Source organism: Pygocentrus nattereri, chromosome 6 (assembly GCF_015220715.1).
Source record: "Pygocentrus nattereri isolate fPygNat1 chromosome 6, fPygNat1.pri, whole genome shotgun sequence".
Classification (NCBI taxonomy): domain Eukaryota; kingdom Metazoa; phylum Chordata; class Actinopteri; order Characiformes; family Serrasalmidae; genus Pygocentrus; species Pygocentrus nattereri.
In genome coordinates, this window is record NC_051216.1 from 15,427,609 (window position 1) to 15,443,397 (window position 15,789).

General features: G+C 38.7%; 1 protein-coding gene across 10 annotated transcripts in view; it reads left to right on the forward strand.

The window, feature by feature from the left end:
• Window positions 1-15,789, forward strand: part of tns1b (tensin 1b) — a 271,589-nt gene that overhangs the window by 175,874 nt on the left and 79,926 nt on the right. For all 10 annotated transcript variants that reach the window (XM_037539401.1, XM_037539398.1, XM_037539400.1 and 7 more), the window contains one exon: window positions 12,699-12,740. In XM_037539401.1, coding sequence (XP_037395298.1) covers window positions 12,699-12,740 — 42 coding nt within the window. The remainder of the gene's footprint in view (window positions 1-12,698; window positions 12,741-15,789) is intronic.

Genomic DNA, 15,789 nt, shown 5'->3' on the forward strand with positions numbered 1-15,789 from the left:
AATCTATTTATACTCCGTTTAAACATTGATGAGGTGAGCTTTAAAACTCATCAGTGTTTTTCCAGAGAAGAGTAGAAGAAAAAACAAATAAAAAAAGAAAAGAAAAAGGTCTGCTGCTCTGGATGCTTGCGGAAAAGGGACTCTGCTGAGCTTAGAGGATAAACAAGACTCTCAAGAACAACGATTACTATATTGACAATAGCATACTCGGAGCAGCTGAAAAAAGCTGAAAATGTGATATTGATGCAGTTGGGGTTTGTGCCTAGTGGTTGAACCCTCATGGTGGATAATTGGGCTTTTGAAGAGACTACATTATCAGTTTTAGCAATAGGACCAGTGGCTTAGACTGTATGTTGCTGTTTCATAGTTAACCCCTTAACATTCAACAACCCATTGTTAATCAGTTACTACAGGGACTTCAGTGCAAACTAATGGAACTATTCTTAGGGTATAGAAGTTTGTAATGAAACTTTGGGCCTGTCGGCAGAGCCCATGGCTTGTTATGGGGTTAATAACTATGCAGGAAAGGGCTAAATTAATAGCGCTGCATGACACTTAAAAGCCAAGGGAGTCTAAATCTGTTTTCTTTCCAAATAGCATCATCTTGCTTTTGTGGATCCACAATATACATGTACCAAGTATTTGCTTTGAATGACTTTCAAATGTCCACTAAATGGTCAGTGTGTTTTGCCAAAATTCTAAGCTTGAGTTACATGTACATGAGCAGTATCCTACCGTTCATGAGGCTGATGTGGGTTGTCCCACCCAAACAGCTTTTGCGTGTTTCAACTGTGTTCCCCCATGGTCTCCTTCTGTTTGTTTGAGTTAGAGCCACTTAGCAAAAACTGAGCAAGCTAGCATATCTGAGCTAGCAACCTAGCTCATCTGTCCATCTGTTGTATGCCTGTCCATTTGCTCTTTCAGCCAGTCTGGATGCACATTCAGTAATACATTGAATAAGACTTCACAATATAAAAGCTGGATAATATTGTGGTTTGGATATTTTGAATAATTTTGGATAAGATTTCACAGGAGTTGTTCCGACTACATAATATATATATATATATATATATATATATATATATATATATATATGATGCTTTATATACATGCTCCGGCTCAAAGTGAAGGTCCTGCTCAATGTTTGGACTCAAATGCAAAATCAACACTATACTGGTTAAGATTTGATGACAAATAATAAATAATTAATTTACGTCCTCTGTAGACACGTGCTTTACCAGCTTTTCATTGAGTTCTTTCTGAATACTCTTTCAACATACAATCAGATTCATCTGCTCAAAGAAGCGGTGAGAAGCACAACTGACATTGCGATGTGTTCTTCCACACATTCAAGCATTTACTGTTATTTACTAAGTAGGAATTATAGAAAACAACAGATATGGATATTTCACTATTAATAAAACAGTAATTGAGAATTCTTACATATCTCCTGGAGAACTACATACTTGCATTGGCTTCTTTAAAATAAAAACAATTGAATTTACTTTACATCTGTTATATAATCAGTAGCTCTTATAAAGAAGCCATAGTTATATTGTAAAGTTTTACTGCATTAGTGTTTAGCTGGAGAAAATGGCCTTAAGTTTTTTCTTTTCTTTCCCTGTCTGTGTATAAATGGGGGTGTTCATAGTGTTCATGATGGATTCATGATAGCTCTTCCACTAAGAGAAGCATTCCCGCCAGCCTCGTCCCCACACCCAACCCATTTCTTCCTCCTCCCTGCTTGTTCTAGACAGAGCTATACCTCTTCTACCTTCAGCCTCCACCCTGCTACTCAGCATGGCTGACTGTGGTTTATGTGCTCTCTTTTCCACTTACTGATCTCATCACAGAGTAACAGAAGTAAATGAGTGAAAGTTCGAACAGTTCCATTGCCCACTGTTACTAAGCTGAGAGCTAGGCCTGGAGCTCTACTGCTGGGAAATCCTGCCTGTAGTTGAAATAACAGTAAAAGTACGTCTGCATGAATCTATTTAACATGTTCATCCCTGGGAAAAGAAAGGATTCCTGCAGAATGACGCAGTGTTAGTGGAATCAGCAACAGTGTGAGGGCAGCTTTGCTGGAGACCTGGCTGCTTCTTACTCCTTGTTTGGTGAATTCCTGACTGCTGAGAGGATGGATGGACTGGAAGTCGTATGGATCTGTGATTTACACACACTGAAACATGTAGCTGTTAGTTTCTCTTGCTTCGCTGTGGACATGAATGGCTGATGCAAAAATGCAACATAAAAGATAGAAAGTTACATTAGTTACTTTCAGTTGAAAATATTGCAAACTCATTGAGTCATAAATACAATGCAAAAGTCAGAGAACAGATAAAAGCAGTTAAAAACAAGTAATTAACAGAAAATTACAGATGCACCAACGACTAAATCTATTTTTTTCGGTATTTAGAATGTCCACCCTTTGTCTTTGTTGCAGCTTCTGTTTTTTAATCGAGACTTCCTTTTAGTTCTTTAACATATACAGGGATATTATTCAATACTTCTTATAAGCACTTCCAAAGTTCAGTTTTAGAAGTTGTTTGCGTTTTCTGCTTATCACAATCTAAGTAATGTCAGTTACATCAGTCCATACATCTTTACTCCAGGTGTCCAGTTTTGGTGTTCCAGTGCAATTTTTCTTCTTTTTCTATTTTAATTTTCTCAGTAAGGGCTTCTTGACAGCTACACATCCTTTTTGACTCATAGCGTTGAGTTTTCCTCTCAGTAGAAGTATGGACAGAAACACCTGTGGATTTTTTTTGAGATCTGAAGCAAAAATGGAGCTTGATTTTCTCCAAAGATGAAGGCTTTAAGTTCTGTTTATCTGATGGTGACAGTTTTGGTGATCTACCAGGTCTTGTTGTTAGGAATCCCACTTTGTACATATCTTTTAATAATTTTTTGAACTGCAGTTTTGGAAACTCCTGCTTTTTCCACTTGTTATCCTTTTTTCTACATTATTCAAGTGGATTATCTTATAATTGATCTCCTCAGAAATATCTCCTTTGGAAATGCATTTTGTTGGGAGGATGCAGCTGTAACTCACTGGTTTGAAGATTTGAAGGAGGGAAGATTTAAAGTTGCACAGGGTGCATAACAGTAGAGAGTAGAAATAAGAAATACTGTTATATTTGATACTATACTTAGTGTTTGAGACTTTTCTGTGGTTTTGTACTTGTATCTATTGCCTTTATAGATTGTAAGTTAAATAAATGAATAGGTGGTCTCTGACTTTTGCACTGTGTAAGTCAATCCATTTTCACCATGTTGTCCAGTAAGTTGATTGTCACCTCTTACAAATGAGGCCATCTGTACTAAATGAGCAAGCATTCACTTATGTTCAGCATAATGATCCATTAACAGTGCATTTATATGCACATTTTAATTGTTTTTAAAACATGATAACACCTCATCTATTCCACTCTTTGCCCAACAGACCGTATGAATATATTTCTGATATACGCAGCATTTTCTTCAGGACTCCATCTCACCAGTCATTGTTATGTTATGTTTTTTGATCAGCCCTCCTGTGATGCTGTGTGTTTGATCAGCCCTCCTTAAGGACGTGCAGGGTGTGCTGAGTTGCATGCCGACATTCTCACACACTGCCAGTCTGCATTCCTCAGACATGCCCTCATGTTGGCCAGCAAGGACACTGCTTTTGCCCACACAGAGAGAGAGAGAGAGAGAGACGCAGAGGGAGATAGAGAGCGAGATAGTGAAAAAGGGAGAGAGGCAGAAAGATAGAGCGATAAAGAGAGGGAGACAGAGAAAGAGAGCAAGAGGCAGATGTTGCACTGTGCATGCTCTGGAGGACAGTATGTCACAATGGCTAATTCCAAGATTCAGCTAGAGGGGTATAAAGTCCCCCAGCACTGGGCTGTGGAGCTGTGTTCTGAGGAGTGATGGAACTCAATCTAATACCTTTGGAATGAGTTGGACTGTTGTTTGTGATCCAGAACCTGAAACATCCAACATCAGTACCTGACCTTGCTAATGCTCTTGTGGCTGAATGCAGTGAAATCCTCACAGCAATGTTTTTTTAGTTCAAACCTTTGATTTCAGATAGAAATGTTGGATGGGCTTTGCATAAAACAGGTATTCACTAATATCTTGAGTATGTTTTTCACCATTATAGTATCTTCTTTGATATGGAGAGTAGATTTTGGCATAAATAATGATTTGGCAGTTTTCTTACAACTGTTAAAAGCACATAAATGGTTGTTATTCTGTAGTGGGTAACACCTCTGCCTTCTGCACTGTAGGCTGGGCTTCAACCCACACCTGGGTAAGCACCATACACTATAGCAATAAGAGTCCTTGGGCAAGACGCCTAACACTACCTTCGCCTACTTGTGTAAAATTGTCAAGTTGTAAGTCGCTCTGGATAAGATAAGGTAAATGTACATATAGAAAGTCTTTTGTGCAAAGGTAATTTAAACAAACAGCCCTCATAAACTTTACTACATGCAAACTGGCCAATAAAACATGCTTATTTGCATTAAAATAGTTTAAAAATGTGGTGCTAGCCCTAACTCAAATCTGAGGGTGGCACATAGAGAGAAATAAGGAGAGAGATTCGCCTGATGCTTTTAATTTTGCACTGATGTGCACTGATAAGTGTGCATCAGTATCACTTGTGTAAACTTGCATGTTTATGGGCTGTAGGTGCTGCATTAAGGCATTAGTTTCACAGCACATAAAAATGCAGCGGTGAAGAGAGCCAGCGCATTGCTTCCTAATGACTCTGAGCGTAGGGTAAAGATAGGCTCGTTTCAATTAGGAAAATGTTTATAGCCTCACATACTTACGTGATTTGCCATGTTACATTCTGTATACAAGACTGAGCCAAGTTTCCCATAATGATATGTGATTTTTATCTAGGAGGTATGTTTGTATTCATGTGTGCAATGTCTCTTCACACAGACCCAGCCAGAGACTATGCAGAGTCTTCTCTGTGTCTTCAAGAGCCCACTTTAGTCCCTTTTTAGTCAACTGTAGTAGCAACTTTTAGGAGTCTAACAGTGTCTTTGCCTTGGTGCTATACAGTCAGGTTATATTATATAAATATATATATGCAGTTACATATTTAAATGTATTTTTTTCTTTCTGCAAAATGAGACCATATGCATAACATACAAACAAATGCACTATTGTTATATTTGACTGAATTTGTCTGATTTAATGACCTTTGAGTAAGAAACAATTAAACACAATGAAGAAGGGATTTTTCAGGGCATTTTCCCATCAAGAAGGGCTAAAGGGACACTCTGTTCAAATTGAATAATGTAACAATCTCTGCATCTCTTGTAAACATATTTGTATCCTGCAGCAGGGCCACATTAGTCTGTAGAGTGAGATTTTCCAGTTTCACAACAAGATAAAAACCCTTCTGATAATAATTCCTGAAGGTGGAAAGTGGAAACTACCACTGCTTTGGGGTAGATTTGTAGGGGAGGTCTCATTTATTTATTGATTGATTGATTGATTGTTGTCTGCCAAATGCAGAAGGCAACTATATAGCTAGCTTTGCTGCAAGGAAGTGAAATATCTTATTGTATAGCAGTGTGATTGTTGTAACTGTCCCATTTTTGCAAAGGACATTATCATTCATCATTATAAAAAAGAACAGAATGAAGTACTCGTACAGCAGAAATGGCTTGTCAGATGAATAGGATAACAAGCTACAAAGTAAAGAGAACAAGGTTTCCAGGGTAACGAGATACATTACCTCAGTTTAAGTTTGTTTCTCTGACCGAAATGGTGAAAAGTTTGGAACTCATTTTGTGCTGAATGGAGGAGCAAATATTACTTTCTTTACAGTTTTGTTTAATGGCCAATGTAAAAGTTATTCTTATGTCTTGGTTGTATTTATTAGCCTATCCACCTTATTCCTACACCCCATCGAGCTCTGAGTGACTTATGGACTTTTGGCCAAGCATAAACAGACAATGTGTTAAATACTAATAACATCCTAACATGATAGAAATATGGTACTTAATAAAACGTCAACAATATTGTTGGGATGCTTGAACTGCTAAACTAGCAGTCAGGATTGGTTGACATCACAGGGAGGCAGAGGCATATAATGCTAGACTACAGACCACTGTAAGAACACAACAAACACTACATTTAATTCTAGGTTTAGCACAGAATGTCCCTTTAATAAACTAAAGAAATGTAGCAGATACTAAATACTGTTCCATTAGTGTGTTGAAGACCAAAGATTTATTCCTCTCTCACTCGCACACAGATACTTGTTTAAACGCTGCTTTGATTGTGATTCATTTGAGTGTTTTGTTGGCCATAATAGGCCAGAAGCGAGCGAAGTGCATTCCTCTAGTTGGGTGACAGTGAGCAGGCCAGCAAGGCTCCGTGCAGGTCCACCACAGTTCATGTTTATGCTTAGAGCTCAGAGACCGTGGAGAGAGCCCCTCTCTCACACACCCTGCACTGCTCCTTATGTAACAGCGAGGGAGGAAGCAGCACTATTGGAGGGTCCAGTGTGACGTCCAGCTTGTCTCTTTTGGGAGAATCAGCACGGGGTCAAAGGGCACTTTGGGATGCTTCTGTCTACTGGTTCTCACAGCAGCTGGAGGATGGGATTCTTTCAAGGGAGCTCTCACATTCCAGCGTTAGCTCACTATAAACATAGAGCAACACCCAAAGCCTCGACTGTGCTGCTATTTACACTTTTCTGCCTCTGCTGTGCTTTATGAGGGAGATGCAGGAGGCCTGTGAGAACATGAGAGTTGAGCACCTGTTGTTGACGTATGCTCTGTGTGTGTGTGTGTGTTTGTACAGATATAAGGTTTTATACAGACAGCAGTGATATATAAAAAACAGGAATAGAATAGTTTTTATATTTTACAGTTCTTTTCAGGAGGCTTATTTTCAGTTTTCAAATACATATGCAGTGATATCTTTCACAGAAATGAGTTCAGTCTTAGAAGTTGTTCTAAGTTGTTCTATATTTTCTGCTTGTCACGTTCCAGGTCATCCCAAACACAGTCACTGATATTGACTTCTGGGCTCAATGTCTCATAAAATGAAAGCTTTGAAAACTGTTTATCTGACGGTGATCGTTTTGGTGGTCTAGCAGCTCTTGCATGATCTCATTTTCTGCATATCTTTTAATCATTTTTAGAAACTCCTTTTTTTCCACTTATTTTGCTTGGACTTCCTCCTTTCTTGTACAAGTGGATTATTTTATCTAATATCATCAGAAATAACTCCCGAGAAATGAACAACTTGTACTTAATTTTGGCGATTTTGAATTAAAATTAAACTTCACAAGAGGAGGAACAAACATTCTTAACTTTAAATGGAAATCAGTGGAACAAGATTTATTTAATGAACTGGACAATTTATATTTGTCTGTTCTGCTTGAAATTTTAACACGATGCAAAGAAATACTGGAGCTCTCAAATTACGCAAAAGAGTAAAAATACACAACAAATATGGAGGTGCAATGTTTTTGTGTGACAGTGATTGGTGTGACAGTGCACATTGTGGTATTTAAATACTTGATTACATTTATTTATTACATTTCTTAACATTATTCTGGATCCTGACCCTTGGAGATCACACTGCTTTGCCGTGCTGAACAGATGGGCTGAATAACATGCCCTTTTTAGGTGTTCGGTGTGGGACACTTTTACAGGAAATTCACTCTTGCCGAGCCAAGCAGCTGTGTGCCTTCTCATACAGCTTCTATACACACTTTACTCATTGGAGATAATCCTGTCTTCTGAAAGATTACGGGGCTTTTTTTTGGGTGAGGATACACCATGTTCTGATAAGCTATTCTGGCACACTGAAAGGACAGATGATGTGTTTTCTTGCCAGTAGGAGGCAGCAGACTATATGGTGTGTATGGTACATTGAGATTCCATCCACCTCTGTCTGCTTGTAACTTTCTTTTGTCTCTGGAGTCCTGCACATATCTGATCTGCTCCGAAACACGTTTTCAGTCCAGCCAAGGTCTGTGTGAGTAAATGTCTGCTCACTCTGGAAATGGAACAGCCCATTTTTTCCAGTCATTAGTCAGACATGTACAGTAAAGCACATGGGCACATTAGCCTAATGCTGAGTTCAGAGGAGTTTTCAATGCAACATAAATCTTTACTTAACTGCAATGCATGTGAAAGCCTTTAAAGTACCTACTTGTTTCATACCCTACACAATAACCCCAAAGTGTTTTGGGATGAATGGCCTATGGGTCCTTTATTCATCTGTATATCTCTGTATAAATAAAACTAGAAACTGTGGCTATACGATTTGAAATAAATATGAAATAAATATAATGATTATCATAATTCAGTATTTACTGAACTGTATTCACACAAATTTGTTTGTTAGGAAAACAAAAATGAAATAAGAAAGAAAAGACAAGGACAACGTATAACATGGTAATAAAACTTATAACATGGTAATAAGAACTACAGCATTATAATTATGTCAGAAAAAGGGTGAAACAAACAAAGAAAGTATATTTAGTGCACCTTGAGAAGAGGCTGGAGGCCACGTTGGGAGAGGAGGATGTGGAGGCCAAGAGACAGCCAGCACACACCCAGAGTTTCACTCTTTTTCCAAAACTAAGCTGACCAGACCAGTGATGTCAGATGGGTTGCACAATATGACCACGTTCACAATATGATAATGTGTTCTAAGATCATGTTGCAAAATTCATTGAAAACCTGTATGAAAGCCTTACAGCTCATTATTTTTTTTATTATAAGTATGATGGTCAGTATGTTTCTAGAATTATGCACCCTACTTTTTGGTAACAGTCATTTAAGCCAAGAGCTGCCTTTACAGTTATATAATTCAGTGAATACTTGCGGTTACATTATTACTACATAAATGTGATATTATCATGGTAATAATATTGGCATTTCCCTTGATTTCATGTCACTGCTGATCCAAATCTCAAATAAGTCAGAAACAGTTAGGACCTGTTAGAAAACATGTGACTTTCTGTCCTAGTATTTACGCTGAATGAAACTCTCCCAGGGTTTTTCAAATGAGCACTGCTGAGTCTTATTTTTAGCCTTGGGTCATTTTAAAGGAGGCTCTGTTCACTATTTTTGTGCCTTCCTTCTAGGAAACTCCCTGTACCTTTTTTCTTTTTTCCTTTTTCTTTTCCTTCTTGCTAAAGTGGGCATAATTTGGGCTCATAGAAGCAAAGTTAAAGTGAGTGGGATGCTCATGTGATAGACACTAAGTAAAAAACAACACACTAGAGGCTTGGTCATCAACACTATCACCAGCCATTTTGCTTGTTTGTTTTTTTTTTCTGTAAGACAGCAAGGCACCCCATGCTCCTCTCAGCATAGTTCCCATCACCCCAGCTTTTGTTTCTGCTGAATTGCAGGAACTGTCATAAAGGTGAAACTGCAGTGTTGAAGAGGCAGTGAGTTGCAAAAAACAACCCGACGTTCATTGTGCAACATCAGAAATGGAAGAGATTGCTGCAGAGGGACAGGAGTTCAAATGGACAGAAGACCACATGCATTTAATGAGAATAGTCAGACAGATGCAGACCAGCTGTGGCTAAAACTCATCAACCAGTCAGCATTTCTTATTATAAAGTAGGACTGTTCACTTTTGAGCAAGTCTTTCAGAAGAAGTGGTTTCATGCCGGGACTGTTGGAAAAAATTATGTTTTGAAACATTAATCCAGGCCGTGTTCTTCATCATGAGGGATCTTATTTTCTAGTTTATGGAACAGTGAATGAGGAGGTGCTGAATGAACTTTAAAGAGATTAAGCCTTGGTGAAATAGAGAAAACAGAATTCAGAATAACAGAGAGTGGTTGGGGTGGAGGAGGTGAGATTAAAAAATGTGTAGGGAGGTGGAGAAATGATAGAATTTGAGAGACGTTGGCAGTGTGGAGTGAGTTTAGCTGCAGAGAACTGTGCGAGAAAAGGGTGGAGGAAGCCTCTCAGCGGCATCAACATCAAGCACACCTTGTTCAAGCCGGCCTATTCTTTAGGCCCTCCTTGCAAAGGCTGAAGACTGTCTGCCAGGGTGAGCAGCATGTTATTGTTATTCTTTTTGTTTCAGAGGAAGAGAGCGATGAAATCTGGGTTATCTACAAATCCACACTCTGGCATTGCTGCATGTTGGGCGCCTCGCCTTAGAATTCCATGAAAGTTCGCCTAAGCCTAAACCTCATAACTGTCAGAGTCCCCATTGCAGCGAATAGCTAGGCTGAAGATAAAGAGTTAGAGGAGATAACAGACCAAGATGGGGAACCCAGTGAATTGTTATTGCTTTATTTCGCCAGCAGTAGTATTTACATTCTATTATTCCCTTGTCCATTGATGGGATGAGTCTATGCACTGTGGCTGAGTAATCTTAATGATCATAAGGGCTTTGGTGGTCATACCAAATTGCCATAACGAGAAGCTCAGTGGTCAAAATATGTATCACTGGGGGGTTTGGGGGCAGTGCTGCCAAGCGTTTGCGGTAGCTGACGTTGAGGCGGATACAGTCTGGTTAGTGGTTTCGCCTGGGAGGCCTTTTTTTGGGGAGGGGAGGTTAACATACTACGCCTAGGCTATAATTTCCCCCAAGTTTTTTTATGCTCTCAGAAACACAGTCCCAGTGTTTTGAGAGAGAGAGAGAGAGAGAGAGAGAGAGCAGTTTTCTCAGGAATTGAGACAGACGTGCGGGGTCTCTTGTGGAAAAGAGAGATTTGATGATTCACATTACATCAGCGACCGCTCAGCCCCCAGAAGCCTGAGGTTTTGCCTGAACAAAAGCTGTTGTGAATTTTCTTAAAATTCGAGTCACGATAGTTCATCCATTAATAATTTCCTGGACATAGTTCACCCTTTTGATATCTTTTCCACTTCACCCTCCTCCCACCTCCATCCCTTAAAGTTCAACAGTAGTTTACACAGAGTTACCCAACATGAAAGTATGAGTGTGGGTCACAAGCATTACTTGCTCAACTTGTCTTGGCACGGCTAAGCCTTCACCCTGGCTGTTATTGTTCTCTTGAGCTGGCATGGTTGTCTTGTGGGTATCACATTAATGCAAACGTACAGAGATGGGCTAGAGTCATGCTGGCCCATGACATCATGGATTCCAGGGGCCCTGTCTCTCTGTAAATAAACACTTTGCTCTGTGCTGTCTCTTTTCTCTTGGGTTCTAGGTTGCACTTCTGTATATGGTGCTGTTGAGGTACAGAGCAGACTCTCTTGCTCTTGGACTAATGCTGAAGCTATGTTGCCTTGTCTAAATATTTAGCCTAGCCTGTTTACGCACCGGGCCCAGCCCATGACTGTCTGCTTTTCTCTATAGTGCTCTGACAGAGATTTTACAAGCAGTGCATTCAGGCTCAGGGGCTCAGGAACACACACAAACATGCTATCAGCTGGACATCATGGTCACTCTTGCCTTGTATTATTACTCAACATTTTTCCAGACTCTCCTAGTCTGACCTTATACACACTTTTGCTTTTTCAAAGACTTTTAAGGGTTTGGAAAGTTTTGTCTATACAGTGTGATTGCTGTCAATGCCTTCATTCATCAGTAGTTCTCTGGTCTAGGATATGAATACTCTTTTTCAGTGTTGTCTTTGGTAGTGGCGATGAAAATAAATGAAAAGAGCTCAAGCCGTTATTTAGTTTAAAGGATACACTCAGAGGATGACATTAAGCTCTTTGCAAAGACCAAATACCAAAACCAACAAGCTGGAGTGCTGAAGTTCAATAAATGTTGTTAAATTAAAGATGTTAACTAGCTAGCTTACTCTGTAGAAACTCAATGTTATTTACAAAGCACACATAACAGGCTGTGCTGGCTGTGTGCTATGGTTATTTTGACCATAGTGTTAACGCAAAACAGCCTATGTTCTTCATCATAGTTCACCCAGTAAAAGTAATCTCTATTTTGAAATTATCATTTTTAAAGTGTTCTCTCTCAGAACTCTCAGAAAAATTTTTATTTAGTTTCTTGTACAGTTGGAAAAGAAAATGAATAATTCACTTTTCCAACACAAACATTTATCAAGGATTAATGTAGAAATGTGTCTGTATATCCTGTCTCACTTTTCACTCACAATTTTGGATGTAATAACAAGGTAATAATATTAACAAATTAGTTATGTAATAATTTAGTTACATTCACATTCTAAATGTGAGCCCAATTACATTCTATATTGACAGACTTTTTATGTTTGTTTTTCATTTTTTTAATGACAAAAAAATGTAAAGGATGTCTTATTCTTTTTGCAGAAGTAGACAATGGATAGCGTTAACTTTTCATCAAGTTCAAATCTCAGTAAAATATCTCTTGCTTACAAACTCAAGTGTGGTATCAGTTAAAAAATTGGGCAGAATTAATCTTCTTGTTTCTGTGAGCAGCAGGTGAGATCGGATGAATAAAAATGATGTTTTTGTTATTCCCAGCCACAGCTGTGACTTCTCTTTGCTGATGCTGTCTTAGCACTGATGCCTAATATCCTGCTGCTGTATGGAGCAGTTTCCCGCTGTTCTTTGAGTGGGCTCTGCTGTGTTAAGAGGCTGACTTTTCCAGTTTCCCTTGAAGGGTAATGAGCTGGAGCAGTGGTAGGGCAAGGTACTGGGACAGGGAAGCACCTGCAGGCTTTTTCCACCGTTTGCCTGTTGCTTCCCCCAATCACCTGACCATCTCTCTCTCTCTTGCTTTCTCTCTTTCAGGCTCCCAGCAATGACATCCCACTGAAACATGTAGAGACGACAGTAAGTAGTTTCCCATTTTTATAACATTGTTGACGTGTTGAAATGTGGGCTCTTTATATTGTTCCAGGCATAATGTACCATACATGATATTTCAGTGAAGTTAATATTGCTCCAGATATTACTGATTCAGTGTGTAAATATTAAGCTCTGATGCTGACACTGTTGCTGTGTGGTGGCTGTATTTTAAACCTCTCCAGTCTAAACCTAAACTCATGCAAAGCTGATGCCCAAATGATTGGTTATGTTAGCTAAACTCAGCCTCATGGAGGACTTGTGGATGCAGCATAGGCCAAAGCAGGCCAGTGAAAACACCTCCTGCGAGTAAAGCAGGCGGAGGGATACCTCCTGCGTTAATGTCATTCTATAGCTGGGACACATGAGCAAGGGGCCTGCAACCCCTCCTCTCTTCCATCCGGCCTGATCCGTCCCCTGCTGCCGCACTTAAAAACACTTGCCTGACCACAGCTGTGGATGACTAACCGTGCAGATTTTTCATTAATCCAAATGAACTTCAGACTTTATTATGTAGGGCTCCACATGTGAGCTCGCTTTCAAAGTACTGCGCATGTGAGTGCAGTATCTACTAATGTCTAGCATTATATCATATGCTTCTTTTAAAGAGGAGCAGGGGTTTTGCATCTCTGGTCTAAAACTAGCCTTTCTAGACTAAGTTACCCTCCTCACTTTTCTTGGAATAACTTTTAGGCAATGTATTTCTGTGATTCCAAGAGATGCAGCGGCATGTCTCAGAGCTAAAAGAGTACCCAAAGTCAATATTATGTAATATCATTCACATTGAAAATGACATTTTATAATCAGATGGTTATCAGAATATGAACCGTCTCTTATGACATGCAGAGCCATGTCCAATCTTTGTGTAGCTTGTAGAATAGTGATCCAAAGTTCATCTCGAAGCAGTCAAGTAGCTCAATGCCGTGATTGTTTTTTTTCTGTCCTGACCAATCGGATCAAAAGAAGATGAGCCTGCAGTGACAGTTGAAGTGAAGGAGGGATTAGTGGTTGTAGTTAAGGTGCACCCTAAACTGTATGATGTCATGGATCAAAATGATGAAGACATAAAGAAAAAGCAGTACGTTGCTGTCTGGAGAAAACCTTGTATCTCCATTTTTGCCATTTTTCAGTTTTTGATATAATTTGAAAATGCCTTTTACCCTTTACATTATGTGTAAATTTCATGATGAATGGTCTAATAGAAATTGCCCAAAATTACTTGGAAAAAAGTCTGGTTCCATTGACTTGCATTGAAATGAAAGTATTTTTTTTCTTCTGTAAAGTTACCATTTTGGAGAGGTTTTCGTCCTGCTACAGCGAATAGCTTGCTTTGGCTAGGCAGCATAACACCGCCTAGTTAATACTAGATCACTTTTTAAAAGGGTCAGAAAATTCTGCCTATAACTACAGATTGATCGACTGATTGACAGCTGATTGACTATTACGGTGCTACTGTTGCTTAGCAACAGGAAGACACACAACCAGAAGCAGCACAGTGTGACACCCCAAGGAAAATAGGCCATACTGTGCTTCTCATTTTTCTTCCTTTACAAATAAAAAACAGTGTAAATCCTTTCCTTTTAGCTGTTTCATGGTCTTGGTTAAAGAGTAAGGTTGAATGTGCCTTTGCAATCACTAAGCCTACTTTTGGACATTAGCTATATGCCCTCTAGTAAATCAAGACTTAAAACATATTTTAGCCTTGTGGATAAGGTGGTCATTGTCTTGTCCTTTCTGTTGTAACAAAATTTTATACAGTCATATGTAAAAGTTTGGGCACCCCAGTCAAATCATGTTTTGTTGATTGTCTAAGTGAAAACAACACTCTGCCAAGAACACACTTCTGAAATTACTATTCATTTACTAATTATAAATATAGAATTATTTATTTGGTGATCTAACATATTGGACAAAACCTTTGCACAGGCCATATTTTGTGTTTTATTTGCTGAATTTAACATACTGGAAACATAAAACACAAACGTGGCCTGTAGCACATTCTATATTTTTCGTCTTATTTAGTAAATCAAGTAAATACAAATTTATACAAATAAAAAAGTTAAGTTTGTATTCCTCTAGATATGTTAACTTTTTCTTCACCTTAGAAAATCAATGAAACATCATATTACCAGGGGTGTTTTTTTGTGTAAGACTATATCTTCAAAATGGTAAGTTCATGGATGAAACAACATACGTTCAGAACTTGAATAAATGTTCATGTTGTTATATCTATAAGTCATTTGAAACATTTTTAATGGCCTATTCATTTTACTTTATGTCCTAATTATATACCAGTTGTTTGGTAAACAGATGGTTTTTTTTCTGTATGTTTGTCTTTGTGCATTATGAATATATATTTACTCACCTACTTACACTGAGACCATAAACAGTCTATGAAGTGTCCAACAGGCAGTCTTGGTCCCTCTAAGGAAAATCAGTCTCTTGTTCTCTGTCAGTGCTTTGTGTTAAGCTTTCTGTCATGTTGCAACAGCTGAACATTAGGACAAGCTTTAAATAGTAAAGACTCATTCTTCATCTTATAGCCTGTACAGGGATTTACTGCTTAGCATCTGTGTTTTATTTTCACTCAATGTGTCCTGCGTTTGCTTTCATGTGTTTCTGTATGCTATATGAATACAGCTTGCCTTCTTTCCCTCTAAAGATGAATGCATTGACAACACACAGCATAGTTTCTATATGCCAAATCCTCTGGATTGGGGCTAGTTCGTAGTGTGTTTGAGAAAGGAAGTATCACATTACAAATTGGGGCTTATAGCCTAAGGCTTTGTAGCAGCCTGAGTTTCAGAGAAAAAAAACTGGTAGTACATAGCTGGCCCTTTTTTACGGACACTGGTTTTTGGACATAAACTTTCATAAAGAGAACCATCATTTTTCATCAATGTAATTATGTAATCCAGATTGATCTATGTACAGAATACATGAATGTATGTTTTGTGCCTGTAATTCATGTGTCATTTGATAATCTTATAAGACGAGGCGTAATTTCCCAGTTGAACATCCTGTGGGTGTAATAAAG